The 12,958-nt window shown below is 48.5% G+C and overlaps 1 protein-coding gene across 4 annotated transcripts in view; it reads right to left on the reverse strand.

Moving 5' to 3' along the window:
- Window positions 1-7,622: 7,622 nt before the first annotated feature.
- Window positions 7,623-12,958, reverse strand: part of LOC126866635 (splicing regulatory glutamine/lysine-rich protein 1-like) — a 45,691-nt gene continuing 40,355 nt past the window's right edge. For all 4 annotated transcript variants that reach the window (XR_007689980.1, XR_007689979.1, XR_007689978.1 and 1 more), the window contains exon 3: window positions 7,623-8,884. Coding sequence is in view for 1 of the 4 variants with exons in the window: in XM_050620474.1 (XP_050476431.1) it covers window positions 8,738-8,884 (147 nt within the window). In the remaining 3 variants the exon portion in view is untranslated. The remainder of the gene's footprint in view (window positions 8,885-12,958) is intronic.

Here is a 12,958-nt window from a genome sequence, read left to right on the forward strand (position 1 = left end):
TCCGTACTGTTGGTGATTTACGACGTTGCTTCCGTTCCCGTTCCCGTTTCGCTTCCAGAGTTCCTCCTTCTTCGACCGCTCCTTCTTTTCCTCTTCTCGCGGCACGGTTCTCTTTCGCGTAGTTTCCATAGTCAGTGGAGTGGCGCGCCGCCGGTACCTTCCTCTTTCGCGTTCTCCACTTTCATCGGAGAACCGAGGGATGCGGTGCGCGAGATCTCGCGGTTGGCGCGGTCGCGAAGGCAGCCGCGGATACCTCGTGGATGGTTCTCTCGAGCGGGTCGACGAATCGTTTAGAGGTAAAAAACGGTTCAACGTACTTAACAGATTAATTGAACACGAAGCGTTCACGGTGCGTGCTACGCATCCGCGTGAGAAATTTAAAGTATTGTGCGGGGAATTGGACTCGAGGGAACTCCGGCTATCCCGTGTTTAAGTCAATAATTAGTTATAATCTCGGTATAATCGTGGTACGGCACGAATTAACAGTTATAATCAAATCCGTTATCGGCGAACGTAATCGCTGCATGGTAGCGGCAATTAGACTGGCTAGAACTAATGCGAGACATACAATGAGCGTAATGAGAAACGTCTCGTTCGCGTTTCCTGCAGCCTATGCGTTTTATTTTTAGAGTTATCGCTGTGAAACGTAGTCACCCTTTCGCGGTTTAGAATTTAATTCGTTGTTGGCGAGCTTTGGTTTTAATAACGGCTTAATTAGCGAGCAGCTCGAGCAACCACGCTTCTCTCCACGCGACGTTCTCCTCTGGGGGTTGATAGAATCGAAAAGCAACCGGACAACCGTTTTGCAGCTGCGTTCCGCGCAGCCGTAAGGTGTTCTACGGCGAGCCTTTTATTTCGTGCTCGATCGAGCGCGCTCGATTGTATATTTTTACACGGCCACGCGAAATAATACCCTACTGCGGTTTTAGTTATGCAGGAGAACGGGCAAACTGTTGTTGCACTACGTGCAAAAACAGAAGGTACGCGGTGGTTCCGATTCACGGTGGACCGATCATCGCGCGAAAACACGAGCGGCTTGTTTTTGCAAGCGGGAAACTCGATCGGGTTTCACTCGCCGGAATACTCCGTTGCTGTCTGTAAAAACATACTTAAGAGATACTCGAATCCGTTTTACCATCGGACCTGTCGTTCCACTTTTCTAATTGCCTTGCATTTTCCATTGCAAGCTGAGCGAGGAGAATCGGAAATTTTGCAACAGTCGGGCAAAACGGAGCGAAAACGGTAAACGGCAAGAGGGAAAATAAGACGCGATGCAGGGCGCGTTAAAGGGAGAAACTGTGCTGGAAGGATCGTTTCGGGGTTAACGAGGAGGGCCGTGATTCCGGTATGAGTGGTCGAAGGAGACTGTGCAAGGGTGGTGGTAGCAAAACAGATAATGGCGGGGACAGCAAAGGCAACGGTAATGGTGACCCTTGGGACGTTGCTCGGATTCGAAGGAGTCTAGCAAGGGAACGCTCGTTAGCACCTTCTAACCATCGTGAGACGTAGTCGCGTTTATGGATCCTGACACGATAGCCAACCTCTGTCTCTTTGCCTTCGTCTTGGTCCGCTCCTGGACCCCTTGGGTCTATCCTTCCCGGCTAATTGTATCTATCTCGTCGTTAATTGACGGCTAGGCCGCCACTTGACCGTTGCAATTTTATTGGTCCGATCTAACCGAGTTCGCAGTCCCGCGGGACAGAATAGAAATTCGAATTTTCAGGCTGAATGCTGCTCGCGAATTATGAGACCGATAAATAACGCCGTATCCACGGCGAAATTATAATACCCGTAAATGTCGTCCGCTTTATGCGCGAGAACGATAATTTATAAAGAACGCTGAATCGCGCTTAATTATCTTCGTCGCGTTCGCTTTACCATTGTGCTTTTAATTAATTTTACGGGAACGCGACCACTATCGAGCATCTTTGCGCGTCGATCGCCGCTAGTGGAAATATTTTGATTCGCTTTATACGAAAGCTTTTCGAAAACGATCTCGGCTAAATTACGCGCATAAATTAGAGAGCTTGGTGGTCTTCGGTTTACACGTACCGTGTTTTGACGCGAAAACAGCGCAGAGAGAAAAGAACGGGTGCAAAAAAAAAAAAAAAAAACCTTTGTCCTTTCTGGTAGCGTTCCATAAGTCGAGGCGATATCAAGCGATGGTCGTTAGATGGCCGTTATCGCCGTCGCCGTTAGTTACTCCACCTATTGTAACAATTTCATAGAGGTCCGTGCAGGGTGTGTAAAACCCTGCAACGGCCTCGCGTGTCGGAAGACGATAGTCGTCACAGTGACTGTTATATCAAACGGGGTCGAGATTGCGATAACGACTGGAACATACGTAGGATACACGGTTTACGTACCTATACTCGTACGGTGTAGTTAGCGAGAACGTACTCTCGTCCTACGCACGAGAGGGTGCAATGTCGTAGGACCGATTTCACTCTCATTTCCGTGCCTGTGTACCTAACTAACTATTTAATCGTCGCGCGTATCGTGCGACGCCAACAAATTACTTACAAGAAAAGTTTCTCCACTCCGCTTGTCCCTATTTTCGAGTTTGTCAAACGTCTTTCACCTACCTTTTACGTCTATTTTAACCGCTGACCGTCGCCGTTGGAAAATATTTCACGCGCTCCGTTCGTTTCCAAGTACGCGATGAGCACGGATCGCGGTTCGTAGAGAAGGTCGCGAGATAGGGGAAAGCTGGAAACAAGGTGGCAATCCATTTCTACGCCAGTGAACGGTAGGTGGTACGTATGTAAAGGAAGCCCCAGTTCTACGTAAGCCGGAACGGCGGCGTTCGTGGCCGAAGCCAATCTCAGTCGACGCTGGCCATTTGGCGTTTCCTCGGTCGTGCCGGTCGTGCACACACGGGCTTGCCTTTTATTCCGTTTAACCCCTGCCTCCGAGGTAGCAGCTCACCCCTGGTCGCGCGGCTCGCAACGGAGAGGCCAGGCCAGCTTCCTAAATGATTAATTACCGATCTCCATCGCGCGGAGGGATCCCGCAGGAAGGCGGGTCGTTGGACGGCCTTAAAGTAAGCTCATTTCTAAAACGGATATTCCGTGTTCCGCGTGCCATGGAACGGCATTCGGTGGCCCCCAACGTTGCTGCCACTTCGCTGCCGTCTGCCACCCCCGCGTATCGCACCCCCCTGCCCCCTTACTTGCGTAAGCTCCGTAGACCAACCAACGGTGTTCCCTCTTCGCGTGGCTACCGACTTCGCAGAGATTGCGAGCTCGATACCCCGTCTTTTCTCTCTTCCTCCCTCTATCCTTCTCCCTCTCTCTCTCTCTCTCTCTGCCCTTCGCGTAAATGAAACGTGTTACGTACCAGAAAAAAAGCTTCTACCTCCTTCCGCTGATCGATGGGCCAGAAATTTCTCGCGCGAAGCGCGAAACTAACTGGAACGATGATGTAGGAACGCCTTGTGCTCGGCAAATTCTTTTCTTATCGAAAACTTTAACAAAACTCACCAACTTTCTTCTCGTGAAATATTAACTCGTACCTCGTAAAATATCAAGCCTGTTCAGCTTTTTACCTCATTTTTTCCAGCCACGGTGGAATTTACGAACGAACGCAGCTCTTCCGACGTAGTTATTGCCGTATGTTATTTGCTTTTTATTCGAACGTGGCAAGAGCGCGTTGTAGCAGGAATATGGAAAACTGTGTTTCGGAGGAATCGAGTTTAGCGCCGGACGGTTGCAACTGACGTCGCGATAAAGATCGTCGGACAGAAAAAAGGGAACGAGGAAGAGATTGCCTGCGTGGAATCTCAGCAGACGACGATTCTCTTTGGTCGATTCTTCCGTGCCCTTTTCTCTCCCGGTACCCTGTCCGTTTGCCGGAATCTTTGTCTGTGTGCGCGTTTTCGTGCGATACGCTGTGTTATCGTTTGCATTGCAAATGGCAACCCACCCCGCCCACATTCAAACACACCAGGACCGAGGAGCGTGCACGTTTTATGGTGAAATCGGACGCGTGTGCGAGCCCGCCGATATATCGAGTCCTACGCGGATGAGTCACGGGGATCGAAACAACCCTAACGATGCCCTCTTAAGGGGGTCGACTCGTCGAATTTCGACACGTTTCACCGCGTTCTCGAATTATTTTTGCTAACTCGTTGTCGTGATTACTGTAAAAGTGGTAACGAGCTAAAGTGGTAAAGTGCTAAATTGCTTCGAGCAAATATCGAAGTAACCGCTGCGCGACGTCGAAATGGCGCTCTCGGAATGTCCGCAATCGTTTTCACGAGGAATTTTTCTCGCGTCGGCCAACTTGGTCGTTCGATTGTTCGTCGAAGCCACGGAACTGAAAAAGCAAATATTTTCCGCTCTGAAACTCGAACGTCGGGTTACTTCCTCTCCCCCGGTTCGTATTTTAATTCGTTGCGCATGTTTTCGCGTAGCACCCCATTTTCTTTCCACGACTCTCGGTCTGGCAGGACTTATTTTTTTTCTTCTTTATCCCGAGCCAGGTTTACTTAAGATATTAAAGTGCTCACCCTTCTTTTAGCTTTCTTTCTTCTTTTCCCTCTCTGCTTGCCTCCTACCTCCGCTCTTTCGTTCCTCCGAACGGAGTTGAAGATTCCTCCGTCTTTCGGGACCATCCTCCAGGGAGTTCGGAGCCTCCAGCACGGTCTCGCTTAATTTGTAAGCGGATTTTTGCACTAATCAACGGATTTAAGAAGGACAAGCCGAAGAAAGAGGGAGGGAGGGAGGGGCCGAGGCGGAAGAAGGAGAAAGCCTGCGAGACCAAAGACGGGGGACAAGAAAGTCATTTGAATTTATTTTAATTATACTAACGAACAGGCCGCGGAACGAGGGCCTAACGAATTATTTGCTCGAATATGATTGCGCGGAATTTCTAACGAAGGATCGACCGATCTCTGGCCGCGTCTTTGGGGGAGAGTTGTTACCACCGGCTGACGGGCATCCATCCTAACCATCACGAGCATCCTATTTTCGACGAACAATCGTCGGCAACAGACCTCGTTAAAGTCGACTCTCTACCGTCTCTTTTGCGTTGTACCGTGACGGCGAAAAGGAAGAAACTTGCGGATAAAAACTGACGTATGTCGGATCGAAACTGGGCAAAGCGAAGTAAACGTGAGATTGCACTCTTGCCACGTTCGCTAATAAATCATTTCGTTAGCGACGGAGACGTTAAAGAAACCGATGCGCGATAATGGATCGCGCGATTATTCACGGATCTCGTATCGATCGCCAGCGATATTGCAAGTGACTAGCGTGACCTGGACACGAGACGAACGCCCGCCTCTCTTTTGCATCGGCCAGGGTGGTGAAGCGGCTTAGACCCGATCGAGAGCAATCGAGTCGACCGATATCAACGACAGCGTTCGCGAATATTTTCTCACCGAACTGAAACGTATTTTCCCAACTGCGGGACAGCTCGTTGTAGATTGATACGACGGGGAATTTGTTCGTTTTTATTACAACATAAAACGCGAACGGACAGGTAATTTCACGTTTGTTCTCGCGCTTTACGCATACACGCGATTGAACGATCCAGAGCGAAGAGAGATATAAATAGGCTCGTTTTCGTTCGATTGCAATCGAATTTAAAAGAACAATGAGTATCTTAGAGTTTGGACGATCGTATTTCTTTCGAGGTACTCGTTAAGGCTCGCACGGCATAGCGAAAAAAAGAAAGAGGAACGCGGCAAAAGGGGGATGAACGTCCGCCCGTCGGAAGACGGAAGACTACAAGCAGGAAAGAGAGAATGAAGAAAAGAAAGCGTGGTTTCCTTAATGAGAAGTACAGAGTAAAGCTTTCTTTGCGCGTCCTTTTGCCTGCGAGCGGTCCTTCACCCTCCTGCTCGCTCGGCCACAGCTTCCTGCCGTGCTGGTCGCCGCGAACAGTCGAATCGGATTCGCGGCTTCAGGGCCGGCTTCGTGTAGACTTTTTTTCCAGCCGGCCAGCCGCGCTGAAATGCTTCTTGTGTAAGTAAAAATCTAAAGTGACTACCGAGATCTAAGTTTTAATTAGTTTATCTTGGCCGCGTGGCCATTGAATATTTATGAGCTATCGCGGCCGCCGTTGCGGCGCGAGAGAGCAATCAACGAAGAGCGAAACGGAGGAAGAGAGAAAGTCGTAGAGGTGCGGACCCTCTCGACATAGTCGGGGATGCTGCCAGCAAAGGGGACGAAGAATGAGATTCCACCGGCCATGGAAAGGAACCGCCTGTGGTTACTGTCATCCCGTGGGATTTCTCTTTCGATGCTTCCAACGCCGGATAACTATCCTCCTGGATATAATTGCACGCCCAAACCGTACCTCGTTGTTTCGACAAAAAATGTTTCTCTCGGAGGGAAGACGGCCCGTGTAGTAGAAGCAATTATCGTTCCGTAATAAGGATAGAATTTGGCACTAACGTATCTTGACGTTCTACTTGTCGTTGGCTGCAGAAAACGGGTGACGATAAAAAAGGGAAAAGAAGAAAAGCGGCGGTAGCAAACGTGACCGTGTAACGCGTGGTTCGAGGGAATGCAAGTAGGAAGCCGTAGGAAACAGGAGAATTGGAGGTTGGCTGCTGGTCGGAGAACGTTCTACCTCCGCCAAATCCATGGGATGGAAAGGAAGCAGGAGAAAGAATCTATAAGTCCATAAATCTGTGAAGCCAGTCGACAGAGAGAAAAAGAGAGATCGGGAGAAGGAAGCCGAGGGGGCGAGAAGAAAAATTTATGGCTGGCACCGTAAAAAACAGAAGCAGAACGCCGAAGAATTTTTATTTCCATCAGATTCGAATAATATTCCCTGCTGTTTGGCAACGGCCACCGGATCTGCTGATCCTCGCGATCCCCTGTAGTCCGGTAAAAACTAGGGGCAATTAGTCAATGACCAACGTGCGAAATCGTGATCGCTCGCTGAGCGAAATTATTTATTTCGAGTATCGACGCGATGCGTCGGAAACGGCCCTGCTGATCGAAAAGAAAAAATAAAAAAGAAGAAGAAGAAGAAAAAGAAAGAAAGAAAACAGATACGTGTATCGCTACTCTTTATAACGCGTTAACGAGGTAGAAATTGGTTGCGTTATTTATCAATTCGCTTGGATCGACGGGCAAAAAGCTTTTAGTCAGAAGTGAAATGGAGCGTAAAGGGTTGACGTTCCATGCGGTTAGGTAGAATTGTTGGCGATAAAAAGTTGGTCGAAATAAGTTTTCCGGCGAGCCCATTTACGAACGTCATCGCGCTTTCGCGAATATTCGAGGCACGTTTATCTACACGGCAGCGCACACGTGCTTAACGCGACGCGTTGGGTTACAGATTGTCGATTCATATTTACATTTTAATAACTCTTCTCTTCTACCTTGTCACTCTCGTCCTCTCGCGCCACGGCAACCACGATGCACATTCACGTGGACGCCACGAGCTTTTCCTTCCTATTTCATCCCCTCTTTCTTCCGCTGAATTATAATTCCGCGTATACGTATTAACGCGCTTGTCGACCTATTAAAAAGTACTGCACGCTTTAAAACCGATGCTCGATATCGATATCGAAATGCTTAGGTGTGCTCGCTAATGAAAATGAAAAATAAATAATTGAAGTCTTACGCTACGAATTAAACGTGTACATGTAAAAGGGTGATTCAAGCTTTTCGTTCGTTTATTCATTACATTCGTTTCTTTATTATTTTTTATTCACCAGGGAAAAATATCTGTGGGATACACACGATGATAATGCATACAATCTATTCTTAATTTAATGCGCATGAAATTTTCGGTTTAATAAGCGCAGCTCGTAGACGCATTCTACCATGTAACTCTTTGTAATTATATCATTGAACAGCGGAGGTTACGCATCCCTTTATCCCTCCCTCCTGTCTTCTCATTTTTAATCGCACACCGTAATTATAATAATTCGAATTTCAAATGCGATCCGTATCGAGGCACATCAACGGCGTGCGCGCGCTTTAGGCAAATATTTTTCTGGTCATTGGACATCGAGCGGCAAATAATAATTTTTGATACGTTCGTGTTACTACGATTCGAACGCACGTTTTCGCAATTATTACGTTTATATTCGCCTGTCTGCTTATTATTACATACAGGGCGACAATTTTATTCGTTTCGATAATTACTGCAACGCGAATACGCGTACGATCTTTTATGAAGGTTGTAAAATTCCCAGGTAAACAATGACCGAACGCGCTAGAATTGCTGGAAAATGTTGTTCCCGGACAGGTCGAATTTTTGCCATCTCCCTGAAAACTATTTTCGCTTTCGCATTGAAATATGTGTTAAAGTAGCCGCGATACAATTTCGTGGACGTACAGCGAATGCTATTCGATGCGTAAAGCGGAGATATCGATGACATTTTTTTTTTTTATCCCGGCATCGCGATCCATCGCACCGTTCGTACGCTTTGGCGTATTTTCTTTTTTTTTTTTTTGTTTTTTATTACCATCTATACGACACCGGCGCGAGAAACCGTTCGAGAGAAGAACGCACGACGGCTGTTCGACCGGGGAGAGCATTTAAATTTAAAAGGACCTAAGTTCGAAGTTTTAAGCAGCCCAAAGAAGTTCGTTGTCCCTTCTCCGGGTCTCCGCATCGAGTGTATTTGCATGAGAAAAGTGTTCTACAATTCCTTCGATTACACACTCGCCACCATGGCTCCGAAGATAGCTCGCATTCTAGGAAACTTTTTTACGAGATCTCCGAAACGATGAACTTTTCAGATAGATGTGACACGGTACACGTGTTCCATTCACAGGAGCCAACTTGATCTTGACTCTTTAGTGAATACTCTTCGTACATCGTGCGTTTCATCCCTTTTCTTTGGCATTCGTTTCTTCCTTCGCTGCCGCTCCCGTTCCTGTATCTTGGCTCGTCTCGTCGCCGACACGCGTTCAGCCTAAAATACAACGTAAAATTTTGCCGAAAAATTAATTTCGAAACGTATTGCCAACAATTTATAATATCGTAGGATTACATGCATCGACAAAGTACGCGTTACTTTCCAAGAGATGCACGATTTTATAGCGCGTATCGTCTTGCGGCTGGCTTTTATATCCAGCAAACAAATATTTCGCGCGTGTTTCTGCGTAATCCTTTGCCCTCTTCTCGAGCATAACGAGCCACGCGGTTCCCAATGGAGGTTGATATTGGCGGTTGATTATCAATTTTCTACCAATTTGGTTCCACTTGTAGCGGCGCCAGCTTTTGTCCCGCTAATCACCCCTTGGCTACCGCTTTCACCCCCCGCCGGGTACATCCGATCCGCTTTGCATATTACGCCACGATATATCTCTACTATTCTACATCGCTTGACGAGTCTCACCCCATCCCCGTCGCCTTTCTTTTCACCCCTCGATAAAAAAAATTCTGTTCGGCCACCAGCTGAAAAGCGCAATTGAAAAAGATAACTGCGTCGTCTTTCACGCGAAATCGCTCTCGTTGACCGGAGAAAACAGAGTTTTTAAAAGGGTCATCGAGATCTCGGCGAGATAATCGGTATCGTTGTTTCGAAAGAGGCGGACGACCGTCGAACCCGGGCAGCGTAAAACCCGTAACGCGTTTCTGCTTGAGTCGAAGAACGCGATTCTAGTTTTTCGCGAATTAACCCGGCAGACAGGCGGACGCGTTCGCAAAACAACGGAGGGATCAAACGTGGACGCTTATGGGATCAGCGATCTGAAAACGTTGTGTTGTTTCAGGTGAGCCAGCTCTCACGCGCCACACCCTGTTTTCCACAGTGGATACTCCCTGCTCCCTCCGGACCGCGATCCCTCATCGAGGCCGATCGGAATTTTGAAATCGCTCGGTCTAGCGGCTAACAAAATTTTTATTCCTCCGAAAAATACGAGTGACGCTGCGCGCCATTCCGAGAACCGGCAAACATTTCCCCGGCTCGATTCAAATTTTACGCGAAAGCGAAGAGCCCGCATTTTTCTCTTTTTTTTCCTTGCCGTTTCGTCCCGCCATATCGCCGAACCAACTTATTTTTCCAGGTTGGGGACGATCGATGTGGTTTTAAGAGTAGCAGGAAGTAATCGCCGGCTCGACAACGACCGGTCAAATTTACCCCCGTTTAAGTGAAACCGGCTGTTTATTTTTTTGACGTTCATTAAAATTTATTCGCCATTACGCGCGCAGCGGGGGTGGCTATGAAATAAAACGGCGTATTCCGAGTGTCGTCGAGCCTGTTCAAAATTCCAGGCGTCTGTCGGCAATAAACACTGTATCACTGTTTCTGGGCACATTAAACGCCGCTTTGGCCGCGTTTTCTCGGCTTAAGTAAAATGAATCAGTGTCTCGTCGTTGTGCTGCTTCTATCGCGGTAGAAGCCACGCTCGGTAGATAAGCCTCGCAGAATATAAGTATTTGCTTTCGTGAGATATTTATTTTGCAAAAGGTTTGCCGCAAGACAGCAGCGGACGATGCTGCTACGTGTTTAAAATATATTTTAGCGAGCGATAACGCATCGGGGTTTACACAGGGGTGGAGGGAGCAACGTCGATATTCAGCGATGGCGGTGGCAGAGGAGCAGAGCATGATCGTTTGTGACACCAATGACCAATCGACGCAGGAGGGAGGTGGGCGCGGTAATGGGAAAGCCATGCACGCCGGCCCGATTCGCCACTCGCATAAAATTAACCAGTTCGTTCGTTCGTTCGTTTTAATTAACGAAACACCGGGGGCATCGCGAGCGGTACGTCTATCTCTTCGACGTGGCATGGTGGCACGTTTTACACGAGGCCGTGTGAAAAACCGGGTCTGCACGATCTCGCCTCGATCGCTCGACTTTGTTCGCCGCGATAAATCGGCGAACGACGACCAAGAATTAACGGTTTCATCGGCTTCGGCAGCCGGCCGAGAGCCGTGTCCGAGAATCGAACGAGACAATAAGTTTTCACGGATATCTGGCGCGGTCCTCTTCTCCTTCCGATGCAACATCTGCCTCGAAGAGTTCGTGCATCGGCCTGTTCGTGCAGAGACGCGATGGAGGAAAGGGTCTTCTCTTCCTCCGTGGCTCAGCACCGTATAAGGTTAAGGTGTAGAGCTGGTCGGCGGCACGATGATGTCTCTATCTACGACGGAATAGCGGTCCGTTAGGTGTGCGAGCCGATGCAACACGTGTGCACGTAGATGGACGCGTGTATGTGCATGCACACAGGCGCCATCGAAGCATGCAACGAGTCCAGGGTCACCTAGGGTCAGCCAGTCACGGAGTTAATTAGACGCCGTGCTTCGGGAGCTCACGTGGCAACATGCTCAGATATCAATCGGTTGCTTCTCCGTTCTTGGATGGACCCGTGCTCGGCTTTCTTAAAAAATTCTCATCCCTCGTTCCTTCTTCGCTTCTCCCTTTTAACCCGTCGACGAAAAATGGGATACCGAACGGACAGAATCGTGTTTAGAACGATCCTCGATACACGAAACTTTGCTCTCTTCGTCACGCCGTTTAATTAAGCTTCTCGAAAAAGCTTGTCCAGCTTCGTCTCAAGACGGAATCCTGTTTCCAGAGAAAATCACCGACGAAACTGATACCACGGCAGCTCGTGTATTCCGTGCGATTTCCGCGAGAACCTGGCCAATTTTACGTCGTTGAAGAAACAACCTTTAGTCGCCGTGGTAACTTTACCCTCCTTCCACCTTTCTCGACCGACTTGATTATCCCGGCTAATTTGGCTTCCCCATTTGCTAGCGAGATAGGAAAGCACAGAGTCCCCCTTCCTTTCTTCTTCGTCCGTCAGAAGACGTAAGAACACCGTGGTCTTACCTTTCTGCGGGTTGCTTAACGCGTATTCCCGTGAAACCGACTATCTGCAATTAGCCAGCCACATTTATATGACCTGATTACGTCTCTCTGCCAACTTTCTTTAATCCAGTCGAACCCTAAGCAAAATCTGGAAACATCCAGCTAGCTCGTCTTCCTCTCGCCACCGAACCGATCCCTTTCTATCGCCTTCCTTCCTATCTCGTTCTCGTATTGCCGAATCGCACGCGTGAATTTTTACAACCGTGCGACGCTATTTACGAGCACGACAAGAGACAAAACCGGGCGAAAGGGGACGAAAGGAGGAGGATGTAGAAAGAGAAGGAGGAGACAGTTCGTTAAAGCGTAGGATGATAACGAGGCAGAAAGGATTCGAGGAACGTGGAACGTCCCGCTCCGGTTCGCTTTAGCGTTAAGGGTTTCGCTTACGCGGTTCGACGAGAACGTGCGAAGTCCCGGTTCTCCACGGAGATACTCGTGGCAAGAGGAGCACAGATAGAGATGAAAACTCGTGGAATCGTGAAACGAGAGGAAGAGGAAGAGGAAGTGGAAGAGGAAGAGGAAGAGAAGCAGAACGCGGCATGACGGAGGGTTCGGGTGTAGGTCCGCCGCCCCTGCTGGCTCGTTGGAGATGGAAGCAATAGGGATCAACTAGTATGCAAATCGCATGTAAATATCGTTCACTCTCCCGGTACCGAACCAGCTAAAGCCTCTTTCTCTCTCGATGTCTGTGCCTCTCCGTTTCGTGTCTCCTACCCTCTCGCATTCCCTCGGCATTTCGCTCTCTCGCTCGTCGAGTACCGAAGAGAAGAAATCAAAGCAGGGGACAAAGCAAGCGCAGACGAGATCGTGACGGAATTCTTTCTCGTTCTTCCGCTACCCATTCCCTTCGGCTGAGCTAGCAGCAGCCACCCCCTCGAAGGTATTTGCTTTTCTTCATCTCGAGTTCCCAACGATGTGTTTCAGCCGAGTGGGTGTTACCGAGCTATACGATCGCGTGGTCGTTAGTTGTTAATTAATTTATTTTTATCCGGGAATACTCGCGACCAACATTTCCGAGCCTCGTTTTGGCAAATATCATCGAAGAAACACGAAAAAGAAAAAGAAAAATGTAGTCGTAGAACGAAATACGATCTGGAACGATCTTTTCCTTCGTCGTTGTGGAAACAATAGTGGAGTGAAATCGAACGATCTAATATAGTTTTTTTA

The sequence above is a fragment of the Bombus huntii genome, chromosome 6 (assembly GCF_024542735.1).
Source record: "Bombus huntii isolate Logan2020A chromosome 6, iyBomHunt1.1, whole genome shotgun sequence".
Taxonomy (NCBI): domain Eukaryota; kingdom Metazoa; phylum Arthropoda; class Insecta; order Hymenoptera; family Apidae; genus Bombus; species Bombus huntii.